The sequence below is a fragment of the Natrix helvetica genome, assembly GCF_964273705.1.
Source record: "Natrix helvetica genome assembly, chromosome: 2".
Lineage (NCBI taxonomy): Eukaryota > Metazoa > Chordata > Lepidosauria > Squamata > Natricidae > Natrix > Natrix helvetica.
The window spans coordinates 217,641,629-217,664,503 of record NC_138552.1 but is presented as its reverse complement, the minus strand read 5'-3'; the positions used below and the strand labels follow the sequence as shown (position 1 = coordinate 217,664,503).

At 39.7% G+C, this 22,875-nt stretch overlaps 1 protein-coding gene across 3 annotated transcripts in view; it reads right to left on the bottom strand.

The window, feature by feature from the left end:
- Positions 1-22,875, bottom strand: part of TTC13 (tetratricopeptide repeat domain 13) — a 45,458-nt gene that overhangs the window by 15,219 nt on the left and 7,364 nt on the right. For all 3 annotated transcript variants that reach the window (XR_014174627.1, XM_081944119.1, XM_081944120.1), the window contains exons 4-15: positions 21,161-21,231; positions 20,271-20,336; positions 18,824-18,916; positions 15,155-15,271; positions 12,684-12,794; positions 11,344-11,426; positions 10,889-11,030; positions 9,330-9,504; positions 8,432-8,588; positions 5,686-5,816; positions 5,189-5,321; positions 3,944-4,036 (exon numbers count right to left, since the gene is read on the bottom strand). Coding sequence is in view for 2 of the 3 variants with exons in the window: in XM_081944119.1 (XP_081800245.1) it covers positions 3,944-4,036; positions 5,189-5,321; positions 5,686-5,816; positions 8,432-8,588; positions 9,330-9,504; positions 10,889-11,030; positions 11,344-11,426; positions 12,684-12,794; positions 15,155-15,271; positions 18,824-18,916; positions 20,271-20,336; positions 21,161-21,231 (1,372 nt within the window). In the remaining variant the exon portion in view is untranslated. The remainder of the gene's footprint in view (positions 1-3,943; positions 4,037-5,188; positions 5,322-5,685; positions 5,817-8,431; positions 8,589-9,329; positions 9,505-10,888; positions 11,031-11,343; positions 11,427-12,683; positions 12,795-15,154; positions 15,272-18,823; positions 18,917-20,270; positions 20,337-21,160; positions 21,232-22,875) is intronic.

The following is a 22,875-nucleotide window of genomic DNA, read 5'->3' as shown; positions in this document are numbered from 1 at the left end:
AGTGAGACCCATGCGGACCGTTTGAAGAACCCACTGGTCCGACGTGGTCTGCTCCCATTTGGCGTGGAACTGCAACCGCCCTCCTATGGGAGCTGACCTGTGATGGTCATTTATACCTCCTAAAGGGTCGGGAGCCGGAGCCCCCCCGAAATGGCCGCTTGGAGAAGGGCTGCTGGCGACCTCTGTCTCGAAAGGACTGACGGTCCTGAGACCGCTCACCCTGCTGGGGATACGCCCGATGATAGGGGGCGGAGCTGGTGGAGGGCTCATTGTTCCGAAAGGCCTCCCTCCTGTAAGAGCCAGGACCTTTACGATCAGGCTTTTTGGTGACTGATGGCATCACTTTCTTTTTGTCCTTGTTTTCCACAAGGACTGGATCAAGGACCTCACCAAACAGCTTGTCCCCTTTAAAGGGGCAGTAACAAGCTTCCATTTGGAGCGCATATCCACATTCCAGTGCCTAAGCCACAGGAGGCGTCTGGAAGTAATATTAGACGCTAGGGCACACGAGGCAAACTTAGCAGCATTCAGAGTGGCATCAGCAGTGTACTCTGTGGCTGCCATGATTTTATTGATATCCTGCCTTACTTTAACGTCCTTGGCAGGTATCTTCCTCAACAACTGCCTCAGCCACAGGAGAGCCGCCCTGGAGAAAAAGGAGGCTGAAGCGGAGGACTTAATGGCCCATGCAGCTGCCTGATGGGTCTTGTGACAAGCAGTTTCGGTTCTCTTGTCCTCAGCCTTGAGCCCCTCCAACAGGTCAGGAGGGAGCACAGAAGAGGAGGTAAGAGCCGCTACAGGGGGATCGATAGGAGGGAGCTTGAGCAGCTCCTCCAGGCTGGCATCCACCGTATATAGCTTCTTGTCATGGCTGCTGGGGGTAGCCATGGTAGCTGGCTGCGCCCACTGTCTTGAACTAAATTGAGGAACATCTTGGGTACAGGAACTATTTCCTGGACCGAAATGGGTTCCTCAAAGAGATCCCCAGATAGATCATCAGGGTCTACAACCACCTGAGCTGGGGGGGGTGGACCCCATATGAGTTGAGATCTTAGCCTTATCTAAAATGGTTTTGAAATTATCCAAATTAAATAAGCCTGAAAAGGCCGGCTTTTTGGCGGGGCTTGCCTCATCCCCAGAGAATTCAGCTTCCTGCCTAGGAAGAAATTCCTCTTCTTCCTCCCAGTCTGACTCATCAGAGGCCACTGAAGAATGCAGGGACGGAGGTGGAAGGCTAGGAGTCATCTCTCTGGAATCCTCCTGGGGTTGCAAATGGTGGGTCTTGCGAGTGCGCTTGCCACCTTTTCGCATGCCTGCCTCAATGCCCTGGGAAATGGCCCTGTTAATTATTTCCTGCATTTCAGTGGATAGGTTAGGCCCTTGGGCCTCAATGGGGCGAACCCTTTGAGTGGGCCCGGGGATCGGCTGTTGAGGGGCTAAGGGCCCCATTGGAGCTGGTCCCTCCTCCATATCAGAGGGACAGGCAAAGAGATCAGCCTGATCAGCCATGGAATGGCCTGGAGAAGTTGCCATGGCCAAGGAATCCCCTTCTTCTTCACTATCAGAAATGGGGCCTCCCTGGGCTGGAGGAATTTCCCTGGAGGGCTCCCCAGGAGACACCGAAAGGGAAGATTGGGCCTGCTGTTGGGCTTTGGAAAACTGTTTTTCTAAGGCCTTCTGTCGCCTTAATGCATCTTTGTCTAGGCCTGAGCCCTGCTTGGGGCCATGCCTGGAGTAAGGCTTACTCCCTCTAATGGCCTCCCTGGCAGCTTTCCCGGCCTGTCTTACAGGGGCTCTGGAAGAGACACCCTCAGAAGTCTCAGGGACCTGATCTGCCATGGTAACAATCACTGGTTGGGGCAGTAGGGGGATGGGAAACCACCACTCACCACCTCCAGAAAGCCCACCGCAGCACGATGCTCCTGAGGAGACAGAGAAACTGCAAGGCCTGAAGTAGCTTGGAATTTCTTAGGCGCGAGCAGAATTCGCTCCCAGCGCCTGCAGGAGAGTAAAGGAGGCGACCCAGCAGGCCACGATCCCACGCCGCTATCACTTGCTTGGATTGGGGCCCAGGTCGCCGGTCACACCGGGCAAGTCTGACTCCACGCGGCTCCTGCAAAGAGCCAGGCACCAGGCAGCTGCGGCAAAAAACTTTTAAAAGTAAAGCCGGAAGATTGCGCAATCCAAAATGGCGGCCGGAACTCACCGGAGCTTTGCGCGCCAATTTTAAAGAGGGAAGAAGCCAAAATGGCTGCCCTGGAAGCCCACGCAGCAATTTGACTTGCTAGAAGCACAAATTGCAACGGAGGGCTTCCAGTGGGAATCGGCCCCCAGTAGGGGTGCCCCAACAGCGCTGGCGTCGGCACTCCGACCCACGCGCTTCCCCCAACAGCTGCCTGTGGCTTCTAGGAGCCAGAGCAAAGCCCCGGACTCCAGGAGAGCCGAAAGGGTGAGAAAAACCCAATTAAAAAGGGAAAAAAACAAACTTAAATTTAAACTCACCAGCCTGCTCTAAAAATCCTTAAATATACTGTTTTTAAAAAATTATTCTTCCTCTGGAGAGTCCAAGGAATCAATCTTAGAACTGGAGAAAATCTTAAAGCGCGTCTACTGGGCTAGCTGAATTGAAAAAATCTGGGGAGAGTCGGCACCAGAGGCGTGGCTTAAAGTTTCAATTCAGTTCTGGGCAGATTGGCTGTGTTTAACCCTTCTTTGGACTCTCCAGAGCAGCGCCCTGGAAAATAACATAAAGCTATTTAATCTCAGAAGAATTTTCAAGTTACCGTGAAAGAACCAATCCTAATAAAATCCCTTTGGATGGCAGGTCGTTATTTAGAGTTCAACCAAGATGCTTTACAGATGACTGAGATATTAACCCCCCAGCCCACCACAACAACTCTCAGAAGGAATTTATTTATTTGTTTGTTTCCAGAATGGTTAAGCTGCCCCATTCCAGATGATTCTGAACAGTTTTATAAACTAAAACATTGTGCAAAATAATCACAGCGGTAAAAATAGCAAACATTCAGGGAGCAAAAATCCTTCTGTCCATATACTTCATAACTGAAGCCATGAGTGATCTCCCTCCTTCCACTGAAAGGTAGCGCCACTCCACTCAGAATCAAAGATGAAAGGAATTCAGCATCAGGATAGCTGAACGTCATAGCCACTCAGTTGCTACAGTGCTTTCTGAAGCATCATAAAACCAGATTAAACTTGTAAACTATCAAAGATAGAAACATTTTATGTTACCCTAAAAATAAAATTAGTTTGGACCACCCATAAGCAATATTTCCAGAGTCATGGAATGCCAGATAGGGTTTTTTGTACTAGATGGATTACACTTAGAGGATTCAAAATTATCTGTTCTTCAAACCCCCCCAAATAAGCAAAGCTAGTGAAAGCAAATACTTCTCAGCATTTCTGGGAAAAGCAAAGTTTGCCAGCCTATGTATATAAACCATAGTCCAAAACACCTGTAATTGACCATAGTGTGGCCTGATCTTTCCTGCACTTCTCTGGGGATGCTCCAGCATGGAATCCTGTTTTGTTTTGAAGGAGAAGTGGGGACATATAATGATAAATCTATTCTTAGATGGTGAGGACCTGTTGAGGCATTATTCTATAGAATAATAGAGATACTATTACTATTTTAGGAGCTACTTTCAATATAGGAAAAATTACCACCTCAGCACTTTTGAAAGAAATGAGGATTATTGATTTGATTCCAGAATAACATACAGTAGTTACTGTACTTCTTGATCCTCTGGACAAAGGAAGGGACTATATTTTGTTTTACAATAAATTAAATATAAAATATAATAAAATAACATGTAAGGCCAATTTTAAAATCCTAATCTTTATATTGTGAATTAACCTAATATAGAATAAATGATTCTTTTATAGCATCTGAAGTAAACAAAATTTCACTGAAACATCATACCTGATAAGATTGATGTGATTATTAAAACCTCTGCTAAGGCTTTGAGCTGGTATTTGGTCTAACCATAGCACTGGATGGTCTGGATCAGCTATCCTGCAAAGACAAACTGTGTTACTCCCATTAAAGATTATATCAAGTCACATCCAATTTGACATTTTTATTGCTTCTTTCCAACAACATATTGAGCTAGCTTCTAGAATAGGCTGCATGAGATTAAATTAGAGAGCTAAATTATAGTTCATGCCATTTTAGTGTTAATAAACAGCTGATTGTGACTGCGAACATAAAACAACCTAACTATAAATCATGAATGCAACCCAAATGTCTCATCTAGCTCCTCTCCGTTGCCCCTCAATGGTTATGATTTTTCTAATGAGAATTTACCTTGACCTCCTCCCGCCACTAAATAAAAATATATAAATCAAGCTCTGTGTATGTATAGAACTGGGAACTAAATAAATCCTAAAAATGCCAACATACTCCACAAAGAAAAGCACCAGCTGAGGGAAAATTTAATTGGTTCAATTGAGTGCATTCATAAGTATAAACTTGTTATACTGCTAAAAAGTATTATCCTATAAGAATAGCCTTGCTGGAGCCAACTGTAGTTCATTTTAGTACAAATTAAGTGTTCCGTAGTGGCAACCAGTTACCTCTGGAAAGCTCACAATTATGAGGGTAATATTTCTCTATCTCTGTTTCCCTGAGACTGGTTTTCAGAAGTGCACTGCTTCTAGTTCTAGAATAATGTGATAAATCTCTACTATGGCCCTTTTCTAAGCTAAAGAACTCTAAACCACGCAATCTTCTCCCAAGAAGATTGAAAATCTTATTGTCCTTTCATTTGTCTCTTTTCTGAATTTTTTCCCCAGTTTTTTTTGAAGTTTACCAACCAGAACTAATGAAATAGAAACCACACAGAAACTGGGTAAGGTAAATTTCCTCAGTCCACTGTATCTTTACTTTTACGAAACTTAGGACTGCTTAGCTAGAATTCCTGATAGTGATAATCAGCAAAATTCATGAGTATCAATTTAATATATTTGAAGACTGTAGAAACTGTTTGGAAGGGCACTTTGCAAAACATTTCTATATTTCTCAAAAGTTTGGCGAGGCCCATTTTTGGTTTTCTAAGAATGTCTGTGCATTACACTGAAGATGCTTCCCTTGCAACTTCCGCTCCATTTCACCACAGCACCTTTCCAAATAGTTTGCACAGTCCTAATCAATGTTCTCCTTTATTACCGTCTCCATTTCACAGCAATGTCGAACATATCTCTCCATTGCATCAGCTTGGTTTTTCCATTCATCCGCACCTTTGAGTTTACCCAAGTTCGCTGTACAGCTTGCATTACTTCTAGCACCGCTAGCCCCATTGCTGAAGAACAAACAAAGTAGGCATAAGTTCAGCCCACTCACATTTATTCTCTTCATATATTGAATTGCACCATTTTTGAATCTCAGGCCTGCTGTGTTCAGTGAGGTTAACACCCAGCTCAGATTGTAATTTAAGAGAAACAATGAAATAAATGATAGCTGGTGTTGGATATCACTGGGCATAGCTGCCTCGATAGATTTGATACATAGAAATGACAGCTTGTAAATACTTGAATATTTTTGCATAATCTCTAAATGAACTGCACTACAAGTTGGAGGAAAGTAAGTTTTATAGTTCTATATTTTAAAATAGACAACTGTGATAGCAAGAGAAATGATGTTCAGATTATATTTTCCTAGCTTACCTCTATGCATTCTCTTGTTTGGGAGAAATCCAACAGTCTCATATTGCATTAATGAACCCAAATGATTAGCTACACATATCATCTCTTGCACTGAGGACTTATAGTTTTCAAATTTGTGAAGCTGCACATCTCTAAAATTATAACAGAGTTTATATGAAATATCAAGAGGGTTTCTATGAAGTCATAAACAGATAGTAAATATTAGGAATTAACCACATTAGAAACAAGGTGCAAGACCACTGACTGTCACCAAAGTAGAAGTTTTTTGGCAATGTTCTCATTTATGAATATAGAACGTCGTCATCTACACTAAACAACCACTTTTTCCGCAGTTGTTTAAACTTACGACAAGTGGTATTTGATACTAGTCTTCATACTTATGATGGTTGCAGAGACCTCCTGGTCATGAAATCATGATCTGGGCATTCAGTGACTGGCCCGCCATTATGATGTTGCAGCGTCCCACAGTCACATGACTGCCATTTGGAACCTTCACTGCTGGCTTTTGACAAGCAAAGTCAACAGGAAAACCAGCAGGAGGTAGCAAATGGCAACCACACAATGTTGCACTTAATGACATCAGAGGATTTGCTTAACAACAGCAACTGCTAGAACTTTGTACAGTTCTTTTAATTCCATTTTTAACCCCCTCCATTCTAACTGTATATATTCAATTTTATTGTATTTTGATATATTTGGCATGGACTGTACACCGCCCCGAGTCCCTTTTTGGGAGAGGGGGCGGTCTAGAAGCATGAATAATAAATAAATAAATAAATAAAACTGCTATGGCTAAGCAATGTGGTCATATGACATTGTGCTTTATGATCCTATCATCATTTAGTAATGGAAATTCCAGCCCCAATGCCAGTCATTAAGTGAAGATTGCCTGTATATTAATAATTGTCTAGCTAGACAGTTCAGTACTGTTATCTGAGATTGTTTCTTTACTAACAGGATCTTGCTTAGTCCTACAGACTAAAGGAGTTTCAACAGCCACACATTCTTCAAATAAGCATGCAAAGCTCTCAATTTTCAAGTGCCATGTTGCTGCCAATGGATAAGAAGCTGCTCAAAAAACTATTTCACATGCTCTGAATAAAAGAAGGTCAGCTTGTTTTCTGTGACTGTTTCATCAACAGGTTATAGACAAAGGTGTGTGTGTGTGTTCCAATATAGAGATATTTGATATTCCAACATAGAGATACCTGATCTTCATTTCAACAATACTAATACAGGGATAAAACAAATATCATGCATCTTTTACATTGTGTAGACTAATTTAAACAAACATAATACGCAAATCTTGCATCTGGACAAAGTAAGTACACCCTTACATTTATCACTACTTCAAATATCTAAAATTAGAATCAAGTGAACCAGATTAGATGCAAATCATTAGAAAGATTTGTGAAGAGCCTGTCTCATTTACACTTTAGACATTTAGCTTGATTTTCCCTTCGTTGTTGAAGTGTGTGGTATCACCATGCTTAGTTCAAGAGATTGTCTGAGGTCTTCAGAAAGAAGGTTGTAAATGCTTAGCGGTCTGGGAAGGGATTAGAAAGATGGCCAAACAACTTGACATTTATCATTCCACTATCCAGAAAATTTCATCTGCAAGTAGAAATTATTTCAAACAACCACCAATCTGTCAGGTCATCACAGTAAGTTCAACCTGTGAGCAGAAGGCAAGATGCTGGAAGAAGTCTCTAAGCACCCTAGAATTACATTATGTAATCTTATGGATAAACCTTGCCAATACTGATGTCAAGGTACTTAAGTATAGCATTAGAAAGAAGTTGCACAATTAGATCTACATGGGAAGTGTGCCAAGAAGAAATCTTTGCTGCCCAGAAAGAACACCAAGGCAAGACTGAAGTTTGTTCATGAACACTTATATAAAGATCAGGACTTCCGGAATAATGCATTGTGGACAGAAAGGCAAAATTATTTAGCCACAGTACAAAAAACATGTTTGGTGAAAACAAAATATAGCATTTCACCAGAAATATTACTAACTATAAAGCATGGTGGTGGAAATGTTATAGGTTGGAGCACCAAACTATACACCAAGGAACGCCTGGGGAGGGAGGGAGAAATGGTTGATTCTCAAATGGTCAAAATTAACCTAACCTAAATCCAAGATGCTATGGGATGGTTTGAAATAGGCTATCTATGCAAGAAACCCCTCAAATGTCACACAGCTTAAAAAAATTCTTCCCAGTCAATGCCAGAGACTGTAGACCATTGTTTCTCAACATTGGCAGCTTGAAGATGTTTGGACATCAAATCCCAGAAACATTGCTGTAGACAGTTATAAGAAATGCCAATTGGAGGTTGTTTTTGCCAAAGGGGAAAATTCCAGGCATTAAGACTAAGACTGTACACATTTTTTCCACAGAAGGAAATGCCATATCTGTTAATTATTTGTTCAATAAATGATTGCAAAATCAATTTTTTCACAGTTTCATGTTTGGAATCTCTAAAGTTCTTGACATAATTTATTTTGGAAACAAGAAATCGCAGCTACTATTGCTTTTGTAAAATTGTATTCAATTGAGCATGGCTGAAAAAAAGAACATTTCAAATTCTTCTTCCTAGATTTTACATGAAACAGAAACGCATGGAATTCTACAAGCTTAAAAACAAGAGTGCATAAAGATATACAGTACGCCTGTTGCTCTAGATTAAACATTTAAACATTTCTAGCCCATCCTGGTAAGAAAATAGCATTTTAGTCACTCACTGTATATTTGGTTGTAGGCCTGGCTGTTCTTCATAGTCCTCTATCAAAAAAGGAAGATTCTTGACCCAGTGGTCTTTAAACTTGGCAGGAAGATCTGCATCTATGTTGTATTCTGTAACTGGAATATCAAGGTGTGCATGGAGATAGCGAGAATATTCTGTGGAGAAAATGAGATATATTTTCCCTAATAATTTCTTCAAAAGACCTCCATATGAAATTCAGCTGATTTATCCTTCTCTCCTCTTCCCCCAAAATTAAAGCAAGACAATATGGTTCGTACTAATTTTATCAACATTTTAATGCCATATTTGGATATTTTCCCCAAACAACAGGCCTGTTAATTTTCAAAGTGGCAGACAGTTTTATACAGTTGGCAAGCAACTAACAGCTTGCATGATTTGTGAAGATCAAACAGTTGCTAGTGGTGGTTCTCCACTCAAAATGTACTTCTATAGCCGAGCCTTTTAACTGATGTCTTAGCTTCTTTTCATCTATATGTTAATTATCTCAATTGTCTTAACTTGTTTTATCTGCTTTGGAGGTTTTGTCAATCGCTCAGTCTTTGAAGTAAAAAAAGTTGAATAGTTGCAGTAACACAAATTTCTAAGTAAAACATCCCATGAATGGAGAAAATATTAGAAAAATGGCCAGGAAGATGATTTCATTTCTCTGGTAGTTTAGTTCTTTATTAGTCACTGACCAGAAATATGTTAAGTTGACAAAGTAATTAAACCATTTCTGTTTCAAATAAAATAAAATATGGGCATAACATTATTAACTAGATCACAGCAGCAAACGAAGAATGCCTTTTATTTTCAAAAAGCGTCCATAAAATCCAGTGGTTAAATATACAGAGATTTGTATAAAAACATTAATTATATTGTTATCAGCAACTTACCCCTGAAGTATTTCACTTTCAGATATTCTGTGCTGGCTGTTTGACCAGGCAAGGGATCATTTAGCATAACTTTAGTCTGAGCTTTGATTCCTTCATAAAATTGGCCCATGGCAACATGACTGAGACCTTTCATATACTGACATACTTCATTATATGGCTCTATTTGAAGACACCTCTAGAACATTGAAAAGGGACAATAAATCCAAGACATGAGTAACATTTCAAATCCATCAAGTACAATTTCTCTTTTTTTTTAAAAAAAAGTTTTTTTTCCTCCAGGAAGCTATTTCAACAAGGCTATTTTTCTGTTCATTTAAACATAATACGTTCATTTTTAACGTAATTATAGGTCACTTGGCTCCAGTTTGCTTGTAGGTAATTTAACGTAAGTGTAGGTCACTTGGCTTAAGGAACATCTCCTCCAGGTAGAATATGTGTGGTCTATGCATGAAGGGGAGAAATGAGAGGGCCTACTCCCATATAAAGGGAAAGGGAATATGGATACAGAGGCACACCTTCTCTGTTAAGGCTACACACTCTGGGACCCTTGCCCTTCTGCAAAGAGGGGAAGTGACATTTATGAACTGGGTTATGCTTCCCCACTCCAGGCTGATCTACATATGGTGTAGAAATGCCAAATTGGTGCCTGGAGTCTATCAGGGTCTGGATGAAATAAAACAAACTGAGATACTATCCAGAAAAAATTGTTATCTGTCAATAAACTTCTGGGCAATCTGGTGGCATTGGTGCCAGGAGTTACTGTGTGGGGTTCTGGTGGGGTTTTTCTCCCTTTGAAAGAGGTTGCAGGTAGTCCTCGACTTACAACAATTGAGCCCAACATTTCTGTTGTTAAGTGAGACATGTGTTAAGTGAGTTTTGCCCCATTTTACAATCTTTCTCACCACAGTTGTTAAGTGAATCATTGCAGTTAATAAGTTAGTAGCCCGGCTGTTAAGTGAATCTGGCTTCCTCATTGACTTTGCTTGTCAGAAGGTCGGAAAAGGGGATTACATAACTTTGGGACCACCACAATGGTCATAAATATGAACCAGTTGCCAAGCATCTGAATTTTAATCACATGATCATGGGGATGCTGTGAAGGTCTTAAGTGTCAAAAATGGCCATAAGTCATTTTTTCCAGTGCTGTTGTAACTTTGAACAGTCACTAAGTGAACTGTTGTAAGTTGAGGACCTGTATTTGTGACTTTGGAGTTCTTTTGGAATCACAGCTCTTTCTTGCATGGCAGAATGTAGCCATGGCTAGAAAAGGCCTTGCCCGGTGCCACTTGTACATTACTTATAGCTCCAAGTAGACTCACACTTGATCACTACTTGGCTAGACTATTGTGATGTGTTCTCTAGGAAGATACCCTTGGAGAGGCATCAGTAGCTGCAGGTAGTGCAGAATATAGCAGCCAGTTTGATTATGAATCAAATCAAATCCAATATCGCAGCCTAACATTAATGTTGTTTCTTATCATCTTTCTGTTTCTCCAAAGGGATGTTATAAGCAAACATGACAGAACTTTTATAACATACTCCAATTTTGCCAACTTTACCTTAAAGTTTTTCAATGCTTCATCCAAGCTCCCATGATGATAAAACATATTTCCTTTAAGTTGTATTGTCTGGACATGATTTTGATTAAGCATCAATGCCTTCTGAAAATTTTCAGCTGCAGCTTCAAAGTTACCAAGTTCTCTAATTATTTTATTGAGCAATTAGATAAAAAAGCAACAGCAAATTAGTATTTTTATCTAGCAAATTTTTAAAATGGGATTTATTAAAATAGGGTTTAAAATAATCAATATTATGATTATTAAAGATAAGTTATGTGACATAATGTTTGACAGAAAAATTATAACATTTGAGACATCTAGCAAGCATTGCACCCTTGCTCAAAAATGTCCCTTTCTATAAACCCAATTTGTGAATGTTTAATTGGGTTATCTCCCTCCCACATACATATTTGTTGGAGAAACATTCAAATTAAGAGAATTTTGAAGCTGCTTACCGATAAGCCTGGCCCAAACTTTTATAGGCATCTATGAAGTCTGATTTCTGCTTCAGAGCATCTTTAAATATCTCAATAGCTTCCTGTGAAAAGCACAACACAGAACTACTTCCATTACTTCTATTCACCTTTTAGAATGAGTGAGTGAGTACATACATATTGGATGAAAGATCTGGACAATTACTTTCTGACAGGAATTATTAGGAAGATTATATATACTATGTACAAATTAATTTTAATATAAAGCAAACCATTTCAAAATATTCATTTTTTTAGAACTTGTGTGAAACCATATCATGCAAGCACTATAATACAGAGTACAAGACTAGTAGCTATCATGTAGTCTAGCAACCACATGGTAAACTTAACAAAGAACTAAAATTAGACAACAGCCTATGTGATAAAAAGATACAGACTTCTAAATTTATCTGTCAGAAATACTTTAACAGCGTCCCTCTGGCCCAAAAATAGAGATGACAACTTGGCCTTTAAAAAAATGGCATAATAAATCTCAGGCACAAATTAAAATAATTACTTAAATTTCAGAAGTCTTTGGTCTTAATTTCCAACCATGCTGCAAGTAATATAATTAAATATAAAGCAGGACAGTCAGGACTAATGAAAGTCTTTTCAAGCTCATTAAGTACAATGAAAGAAAAGAAGGCAGCCTGCCTTTAATCAGCTTGTTCAGTGACAGAAATTTCAATGGTTTGTAAAGAGGAAAGATACCAATGACATTGCAATAATCAGTTAACCGAAAATCAAAATCAAAAGTCTAGGCTGTTAAGTGACAAATGACAAACACAAGTGACATTAAAATATTTCTATAAGTGAAAACATGCATTTTTTATCCCCAGATAAATTTACAAACATGAATACAGATAATAATACAGTATTAAACTCTAGACAAGAGATAGAGTTCAAGATCCGAATATGGATTTGCAAACGTGATGTTCCAGGTTCAGCCTGAGGATTTCCAGGATATATGAACTCAAGAAACATTAAGAAAATACATAGAAGAAACAAGAACTGGGTTGATGCACACTAAGCCATGGTTTATGTTAACCATAACTTGTTTACAAAATTGATTGTAATCTGGTCCTTATGTAGTACTAAGGCAAAGCCAAATAAGCCAAGTTATGGCTTTGTAATGATATGCAGCCACTGACTTTTGAAAAAACAGCAACAATTGGTTAAATTAAGCATTGGTATGGTTAGGTATAAAAACAAGTCTGTTTGTCTCTTTATTTTTCTACCCCAACCATTCCCAAACCAACCAACCTGAGCAGTATAATTGTAACTTTTTGCATTTGTGGAAACATAGGATAAGAATTCCATACCTTTAGAAGCCCTCTGTGAAAAAAGGATAAACCTTTGTAAAGCATAACAGTGGGCTGGTTTTTGTTCAGCTCAAGAGAGTTCTGAAAATCTTCATTGGCTGTTGCATAGTCCTATTGTAAAAAAAAATAGCTGTCATCAGATAGAGAAAAAAATCTAGAACTAATTCAAAATACACTATATTGCCAAAAGTATTCGCTCACCCATCCAAATAATCAGATTCAGTTGTGAGCGAATACTTTTGGGAATATAGTGTATATCATGTAATACTCATATTATGACCTACACAATATTAATTCTTAAAACAAAAGCACAACTACCAATCACACAGCAACTAGGCAAAATTAAACTACCGTGTTTCCCTGAAAATACGCCAGGGGCTTATTTTCTTTTGCCCCACGAAATATGCCCTTGGGTTTATTATCAGGGAGGGCTTATTGTTTTGGGGCTGCCGGGTGGCTGCTCCCTTGTGAACTGGCTCCCGAAGAGCCGGGCACAGCCTCAGCGGCGAAGCAGCCATGAGGTAACCATGCTCACGAGCAGCCGCCCGGCAAATCCCCTCTCCAGCCGGGAAGAGCACCATTCACTGACCTAGGGGGTAATCCCTAAGGTGCCAAGCCATGTGGCGCTCTGCCCGCCCTCCAGCTCCCGCGGCTTGGCACATTCGGGATACCCCCTAGGTCAGTGCATGGAGCTCTGCCCGGCTGGAGAAGTGGGTTGCACGAGCGCCTGTTCCGCCCGCAGCCTCACCAAGCCCTTGCGCAGCTCTCCCAGGCCACCGCCGCTGGCTGCTGCTGCCCGCCGCCCCCCGCCGCCGCCCCGCTCCGCTCCGCGCAATTTCAAAACTCGGGGCCGAGTCTTTCAGCATCGGCCGCTCTAGGAGTGCTCTCTATGGTGGGCTGGCTGCCGGACAGAGAGTCTTCCAAAATCTCATTAGTTCAACTCGCGAGGTTTTTTTAACAAGGGGATTCAATGAGCGAAAGGGCGAGGAACGCAACAGAGCTGTCAGTCTCTGGTAGCGCTAGGACATGCGTCTCGCTTCTCCCCCCCACCTCTCCCCCCTCACTAAAGGGACGGCAGGAGAGGGAACCAGCCAGGCTGCCTTTATCATTGGGGCGAGGTGGGCGGTGTTGGGCTGTGAGGTACACCTCTTATCTTTCCAGCTTCGTCACGTTCCTTGCCCTTTCGCCCATTGAATCCCCTTGTAGGAAAACCTCGCGAGTTGAACTAATGAGATTTTTTTTACAAGGGGATTCAATGGGCGAAAGGGCGAGGAACGCGATGAAGCTGGAAAGAGGTGCGCATCGCAGCCCAACACCGCCCACCTCGCCCCAATGATAAAGGCAGCCTGGCTGGTTCCCTCTCCTGCCGTCCCTTTAGTGAGGGGGGAGAGGTGGGGGGGGAGAAGCAAGAGGCGTGTCCTAGCGCTACCAGAGACTGACAGCTCTGTTGCGTTCCTCGCCCTTTCGCTCATTGAATCCCCTTGTAAAAAAAGATCTCGCGAGTTGAACTAATGAGATTTTTTTACAAGGGGATTCAATCAGCGAAAGGGCGAGGAACACGACGGAGCTGGAAAGGTAGGAGGCGTGCCTCGCTTCTCCCCCCCACCCCACCTGCCGCCCCTCGTTAAAGGGACGGCGGGGAAAGGAACCAGGCAGGCTGCCTTTACCATTGGGGCAAAGTGGGCGGTGTTGGGCCGCAGGGCGTGCCTCCTACCTTTCTAGCTTTGTTGCATTCCTCGACATTATATTCAGGGAAGCCCCTGGTAAAAAAAAAAAAAAACTTCTCGCGATTTCAAGATGTTTGATTGAACTCGTGAGAAGTTTTTTTTTTCACCAGCCGCTTCCCTGAGCACAATGGCGAGGAACGCGAGGAAGGGAACCAGGCAGGCTGCCTTTGCCGTTGGGGTGGGCGGTGTTTTTTTGCACGAGAAGGAACAGGCAGGAGGGGGTGATCACATTGCTGGCCTGCCGCTGTTTTTGCGGCGAGCCCTCTTTTTGCCCCGGAAGCTGTACCGGTAGGTGGTACAGTGTTAATGGCGGGGACTGGGGGCGGGCTTATTTTCAGGGGAGGGCGTATTGTGGCGCATGCTCTGAAAAGCCCGATTGGGCTTATTAGCAGGGCGTGGCTTATTTTCAGGGAAACACGGTAATTTTCTTAATATAAAACGTGCTGAATTCAATAAGTCTGATTTCCTAGTAAAAACCACTGGAATGTACTTGTAAAAAATGTGCATAAAAACAGATTGTACTTAATTCAATAAATGAGATCAGAAAAAACAATATGTGCTTATAAAAATTACATTAATAACAAATACATTTTGTGGGAATGACCTCATTGCAACACCTAGAGGTCTAAGTTACTCCTTAAGCTTTTAAAATACTGAGACCTAATTCATCAAGTTTTTCTAGTAAAGTTGTTTTCACATGTTTGAGAGCCTAATGTTCAGTACTATGAGGGACTGAAGTCTTACCTCAGATATGAAGTAAAGAATACCTCTGTGTCGATAAAGATGCGCTGAGCGTTTCAGCTGAATAGCTTTAGTGATATCAGTCAGTGCTTCACTAATTCGACCCAAAGATGACAATATCTATAAATTCAAAATAATATTTTAGCCTAGCAAGAATTGGATTTAATCATGAAGCACTAGGTCATGGGGAATAAAAATTGGACCTGAAGAAACATTCTGAATCTCTAATTTCTGAACAGTGCTAACTTTTCTGGTTAGTTTCATCTTTGGTGATCCACAGAACACAAGTAATGTTCAAATAATTCATTAACCGTGCAGTGAGAGATAAAAATTATTACTTCCCTTCCTAAAAGAAGGCTATTTATTTATTTCCCCATCTAAAAGAACGCTATTTAGTGTTAAGACAGTGATTTGGGAAGAAAAGGGATCTTGGGGCTATATTGAAATTATGTATTTATTTCTGTTACAAATACTCCAAGCCCAAGTGGACAAAAATTATAAAACATGCTGCATTTGTCACACACAGTTTCATATATACAAGATTCATAAAAAGGAATTACATTTACATGTTCTTTGAAGGCTGGTTTATTTGCACAATATTTCTAATTAAACTGGTTCTCCAGTTTACAATTTTGGTATCATCAAAGAATAGGACAGATGAAAATATTCCTATTTAATCAGAAATCTCTTAATGAGAGAGCCAGTTTGGTTTAGTGGTTGAGGCACCAAGCTAGAAAGTAGGAGACTGTGAGTTACTAAGCTGGGTAACTTTGAGCCAGTCACTTTCTCTCAACCAATCTATTAAACAGGGTTAATATTTGGGGGGAAATAGGTGAAGAATATATTGTGCATATTCACCACCTTGAATTATTTATTAAAAAAATACATAATAATAATAAAAGTAATAAAGGCAGGATAAAAATATTTTTTTGAAAATAAAGATGATGGGCTGGTCACACTTGCCTGCTAGACCCAAAATGCATGGCTACTACCCCTGACCATCACTCCTTCCAACCGCCCCAACAAATTGTCAGTATTGTTCAAGTTCAGAGCTTCTACTCCAAAGAAATTACAGGTGTCCTCGACTTACAATCACAATGGAGCCCAAAATTTATGTTGCTAAATGAGACATTTGTTAAGTGAGTTTTGTCCCAATTTATGACCTTTTTTGCCACAGTTAAGTGAATCACTACAGTTGTTAAGTTAGTAATATGGTTGTTAAGTGAATCTGGTTTCCCCATTGATTTTGCTTGTCAGAAGGTTACAAAAAGTGATCACATGTCCCCAGGACACTGCGACCATCATAGATCTGAATCAGTTGCCAAGCATCGGAATTTTGATCACTTGACCATAGGGATGCTGCCATGGTCATAAGTGTGAAAAATGTTCATAAGTCACTTTTTTCCGTGTTGTTGTAACTTCAAGCTGTCACTAAATGAATTGTTGTAAGTCAAGGACTACCTGTAGTTTGTGTCTGTTTTTCTCAGCAACAGTACTGCTTATTGAATGCTCTCTCTGCTCTCTCTGATTTATCTTGTCATTTTGGTTCTGCCTTATTATATACACAGGATTCTTCATAGACTAAGCCAGTGGTGGGCAACCCGCGGCTCGCGAGCCACATGCGGCTCTTTACACCCTTTAATGCGGCTCTTCTGTGTGCCGGGTGCCCGCTCCCCTCCCTCCTCTCGGGCTTCGGAGGGAAGCTTCTGCAAAAGCCCGGGCGAGTGACAACCAATTTTGGTCCTATGACTGCAGAATGCTGTAAAATACCATAAATGCAGGCCAGTTGTTGAGTGTTTCAAATGTGATTGGAACACTCAACAAGGTGACCACAGTGTGTGTGTGTGTGTCTGTTTGTGTGAGTGAGACAGACAGACAGAGAGAGGAACAGAGAGAGGGAGTGAGGGAGGGAATCAGAGAGAGACTGACAGACACACACACACACACACACACACACACACAGACAGAGGGAGACAGAGAGGGGGAGGGAGGGAGAGAAAGATAGACAGACAGAGAGAGAGAGACACACAGAGTGAGTGATTAAGTGAATGAGAGACAGACACACCCACATACACAGAGTGACAGAGAGAGAGGAAGGGAGGGGAGAGAGACAGAGACAGAGACACACACACACACACAGAGTGAGTGAGAGACAGACAGACACACACACACACAGAGTGACAGAGATGGGGGAGGGAGGGAGAGAGAGACAAAGAGCCAGAGAGAGAGAGAGAAAGAAAAAGAAAAAAAGAAAGAAAGTGGGAGAGAGAGATGAAATTAAAAACAACAACTTACAAACCTGACTTACTCAAACTATCCAAGGAAATGCAAGGCCAATGTTCACATTAGTGGTTGTGACTTTGTCAGTCATTGTCAGGATGTAATTTTCTCTACATTGTAAGGCAAATTTTATGGAATTTAACGTTATCGATAAATAATATCGTTCTAAAGTTTTTGTTTTATTAGTTGTGTTATTTGTATCCTCCCGACCTATGTAGATACTTGCATGCAGAATATTCTCAATAAAAACTTATTGAAACTAAAAACAGTGTACCATCCTATGTATTTTCGGTTTTAAAAATGTGGCTCTCAAAGTAAATTTCAATCGTGATTTTGGCGAGATTTGGCTCAGTTGAAAAAAAAGGTTGCCCACCACTGGACTAAGCCAAGTAGAATGTCCAGGAGGAACTTTCTGCCTGGTTCCTCCAGCACCAGAATAGCTCTTTTGTGCTACTTAGAACATATCTGTTTTATGTTATCATTTTAGAATATTGGGCAAACAATTATTCTTAATGGCAAAGCTAGAGCAATAGTTTTCTTCTTTACAGAATAGCATCATGATTCCTGTTTCATTTTTTAACAAAAAAATACCAAGAGGTTACTCTTGTGCTCCCGCAGTTTGGAAATCCCTGATTTATTTTATTTTGTATTTATTATCAAATTTGTAAGACTGACCATCTATCCATAAAACTCTGGGTAGCAAATATATCATATAAAAGAACGATGGTTCACAGCCTTTTAATTAAACACAAAATACCTACACTATACATCCAAGCCCAAACTCCCAAAATAACAATCTAACCATTTTTTTAATAATCCATTTGAGGCAGTCTTCAATTTGGTTTAAATGAAGAATTTGGGTGGAGGTAAGGACTGGTTTTCTCCCAGCACTGACCCATTAACCTACTCTCCTAAATGTTTTCTAAAGTGTCACTATTTTAGTTTATATAGTGATGTTGTATATGGTATTTCTGTAAATGGCTGAGAGATACAAGACTACAATAGTTTTAAGCATCTAATAAATACCAAGGTAAACTATATACCTCAGTATGCTCAGCTGCAAAATAATTATAATACATTGTTTGAATGCCTTGAATGTATTTAAGATTAATATTGGGAGAAAACTAACTTTAGCTGGTTCCCATCTTCTCTGTTAGACTCTGCCTATTTTTCACCCAAACAACTGTCACTATCCTTAATCTATTGATAGTTGTATAGGGTACTGTGTAACCAAAGCTGAATGAACACTATTACCCTTTGAATTAAATAGATGGCATACACACAGAAGTTACACTGCACTTAAAACAATAATATTCAACGATAAAGAACTTTCAATAATGTAAAAATGAGAAAAAATGTAGACCTCAGAGTATTTTAAAACAGGAAAAGTACCTCTGCTCGTTGTTCAAAAACTTCAGGATGATCTGGTGCCAGATTAATTACTCTGTTTAGTTCAAACAAAGCAAGCTCGGCATTTTTAATATCCTGGAAAATAATGAATATAAGCTTTGGTATATTTAGTTTAATCAAAGTGAAGTTAAGTTCAGAGGGTTTAGAATGAACAACACCAAAGGCATCAAACAAACTGCTTTCATATGTAAGTAAAAGAAAGGAGCTTTTGATATGACAAATATAGCTCCATTGAAATATTGTTTTTTATATCCATTGTCAACAATATTTTGAAGATGAAAGTAGTAATGCTTCCATCTAAGTCTTTGGTTACAGAATTGGAGCTCCAGGGCTCACGGGGTCATTTCCAACAGATTGTCCATATATATACTTTGAAATCAGAAAATGGGGTAAACAATGATTTTGGTTGTATAAAAGAAAAAGTGTGCATAAAATATGGCTGTTTCTAAAGGAATGTCATGCCAGTTTCAAATTCAAGGCAGCAGAGGATCCCACTCTGCACCAAGTCAAAAGACCAACTTTTCACACAGAGATAACAGAACTGTAATCTGAAAGCATTCTGCATTTTCTTTTGGACGCCTAGAAGAACCACAAATGGAAATATTTTACATAGCCTCTACTTTTTTTTGCTCTTTTATCCTACTTTATTTAAACCCGCAATATTAATTCAATATTGATCCACAGAGAATACTTACCACATAACGTGAAATTATACTGATTCAAGATTGACTTATTAAATTGCAAACCACTGTGACTTTGGGTGGCTTACAAAGTTAGAAATCCAGACAAAAATGAAAACTTAACCAAAAAGTAACCACAAAAATGATTAACCATAAAAACAATAAAAATATTTTAAAAATACAAAAACATAGCTGTAGGAAAACACATTTTTCTAACAGTATAAGCACTTACCAGACTTCCTACCAAGATCACTGGATTCCCCAGGTCAGATGACAATGCCATGTCTCCAGGCTCTCCTGGAAGGCCAACGAGGTCAGAGCTAATCTCACCTCAAAGGGATGCGATCTTCCAAAATGCAATAATGTTGGCCCAGGGTATTTATAAACCAAACTAAAAAATGAAGCTTTTTCCAAGGATTTCAGCAGAACTGCCCCTATTCTGGATCTGCTGATGCCCATACTGTATGTTAAGTCAGTGCAGTGCTTCACAAAAACCTCGACTGAAGTATGTTTCAAGTCTGAAAGAGCCATTCTGACCTGACTTGAAATGTTCTGGGCACCCCTAAGTGTGGCTGTGATCAACAGGTTTTTTGTGTTTGGAACATTCTCAGAATAGTTGGAAATATCTAATATTTCCAGTAAGCACAGAATAATCCATTTCAAACATTTTGAATTCACAAGAGTTTACATACTTCCAAGTAAATGCATTGTAATTAGTGTCAGCTGCTTCAAATATATTAACTACTCACATGTTGCCTTTTCTTTCCATATGCTATCCCTTGTCCATAAATTGCACTGATGAGCTCTGGTTGTTCCTAGGCAGAGCAAAATAAAATAGACTTTAGATAACTGTGGTGCATGTATTTTAGCAGCAAATTCTACAACTAAGATGTTTAACACAAACTAAAAATAAATCCAACCCTGATATCGCCATTTTACAGGTTCATACAGATGAGCCCAGAACTACTTGCAACTTTTGCTCATGTTGTTAAAATTAGCTTTAATTTTAAGGGCTTTCATAACATTTTTTAAAAATTTTCATAACTTTCCTGTGCTATTAATATAACAATACCATATAATAAAACAGTAATAAATTATCATAGATACACCTTATAATGATTTAAGTAACCTTGTATCTTCATATTCATGGATGTGCATATACCAAACCACCATTTACCAACGCATGCCATCCTTGATACTCTAAAATGGTTGTGTACTCCTAATGTCAAAAGCAACTGTATATTCAAATATGACATTTTCAATGACACTTATTTAAACAAAAAGACTTTCCTTCATTCTCTCCTAAATTTGAAATGTCCCGTAACTCCAAATAAATCTTTAAACTCTACTGCAGACTATTAGGTGTAAATAGATACTTCAACTCTACAAGTAAAAACTGTTTTCATTAGAAAGATGTCACTGTATTTCACCCATAAAAATTATTTCCTGTAATTTTTTTTTATCCATATTTTCCATCAGTTCTAGCACACAATGTCCTTTGCCCAAAAATGAGAATGCATTACATTTTAAATGCTAATTCAACCCTAAAAACCTATGTTTTGCATAGGTCTTCTCCAAGGAAGTTGTCTTTTTGGAGAAACTCTTTTACTGAAGTTGAATAAAAATGTAAAAAAGTTACCTGAAGCATTGTTGAAAAGTGGTGTATTGCTTCCTCATAAAGACCATTGCCAATCAATACATAAGCAATAGCTGTCAAAATAATGTTTTAAGTTATTAAATGAAGCTTCTGTAAATTACACATTTATCACATATAAGGAGTGCTGAAAATCCCACAAGGAACTAAACTTAAAAATCTAATATTGAGATGACCCAATTTTGTGCTCAAACTCCACTGTACAATAATCAATAAATATACTAATCAAAGTAATAGATGTAACACATAAGGTGAGCGGTATCGATTGATAATTGCTATTAGAAAGAAGAGGAAGCTCCTGTTTGTATTGCATTGTGTAAATGTGTTGTACGTCTAAGTTTTGTGTGTGAGTGTGTTTTACATGTTTGTTAATAAAATTGAATTTTTTAAAAAAAGCAACAAAGTAATAAATGTCTAAATATGCTATCTTGAAAGTAAAATATTAATGTGCTGCTTGCATAAGACCTGCTGCCATTAATGAATCATATGCAATAATGATCTGCCTCAGCATAATTCAGCTTCCTATAAAAGTAGTTCTTGCTCATAAATTGGGGAAAGAGAAAAAACTGATTTTCACTCTTTCTTCTTTTATTCTACTGCTCTTTGTAGTCTCCATAAATTTGCTTCAAAATGTTGGAAACCCTCTCAATCAACATGAAGGGGATACAGACAGATAATATTTATATGAATCAAATCAAATCACTTTATTATGGTCTTTGACCTACCTTTAAAGTAGGAAAAGAGAAAAAGGTTGGTACAGCAATACATTATCGGGGGGGAAGGAATACGATAAGATGATGGAATATATCTAATTTTTAAAAAATGTGTAATTCTATGACTTAATGAAGTTGAACTCATGAGGTTTTTTTTACAAGGGGATTCAATCGGCGAAAGGGCGAGGAACGCGACGGAGCTGGAAAGGTAAGAGGCACACCTCGTTTCTCCCCCCCCCACCTGCCACCCCTCGTTAAAGGGACGGCGGGGAAGAGAACCAGGCAGACTGCCTTTACCATTGGGGCGGTGGGCGGTGTTGGCCGCGAGGCGCGCCTCTCACCTTTCCAGCTCCGTCACGTTCCTCGCCATTGTATTCAGGGAAGCCCCTGGTTAAAAAAAAACCTTCTCGCGATTTCAAGATGTTTGATTGAACTCACAAGTTTTTTTTTTAACCAGCCGCTTCCCTGAGCACAATGGCGAGGAACGCAACGGAGCTGGAAAGGTAAAAGGTGTGCCTTGCTTCTCACCTGCCCCAGAAATAATAAGCCCTTCCCTATAATAAGCCCAAGGCCATATTTCGTGGGGCAAAAGAAAATAAGACACTGTCTTATTTTCGGGGAAACACGGTATCATTTGGCGGTAGAATTCTTCTTGACAGCTTCAGTGTCAATGAGATTGGTAGCTGTCTTACAACAGCAAAGGCAACATGGTTGTAGGGTCAAACATGATTCTGAATCCTGAGATTAGAATCCTGGTCTAGGCCTGAGCCTTAGTGCTTAGCATCTTAGCTTCAAGCCTCAAGAGTACATTAGGAGTTCATGTTGGGATACTGAACAAAGTCCTAAGGAAATTGATTGGTTTCATACAGGTTTATAGAAGTGCCAATTTGTATCCTATATAATATTTTTGCAACTATTTTAGTGATAAACAGTTTGATTGATATTTAAATGTAATTTAGCTCCTATTGCCTATAAAATTTTGTTATT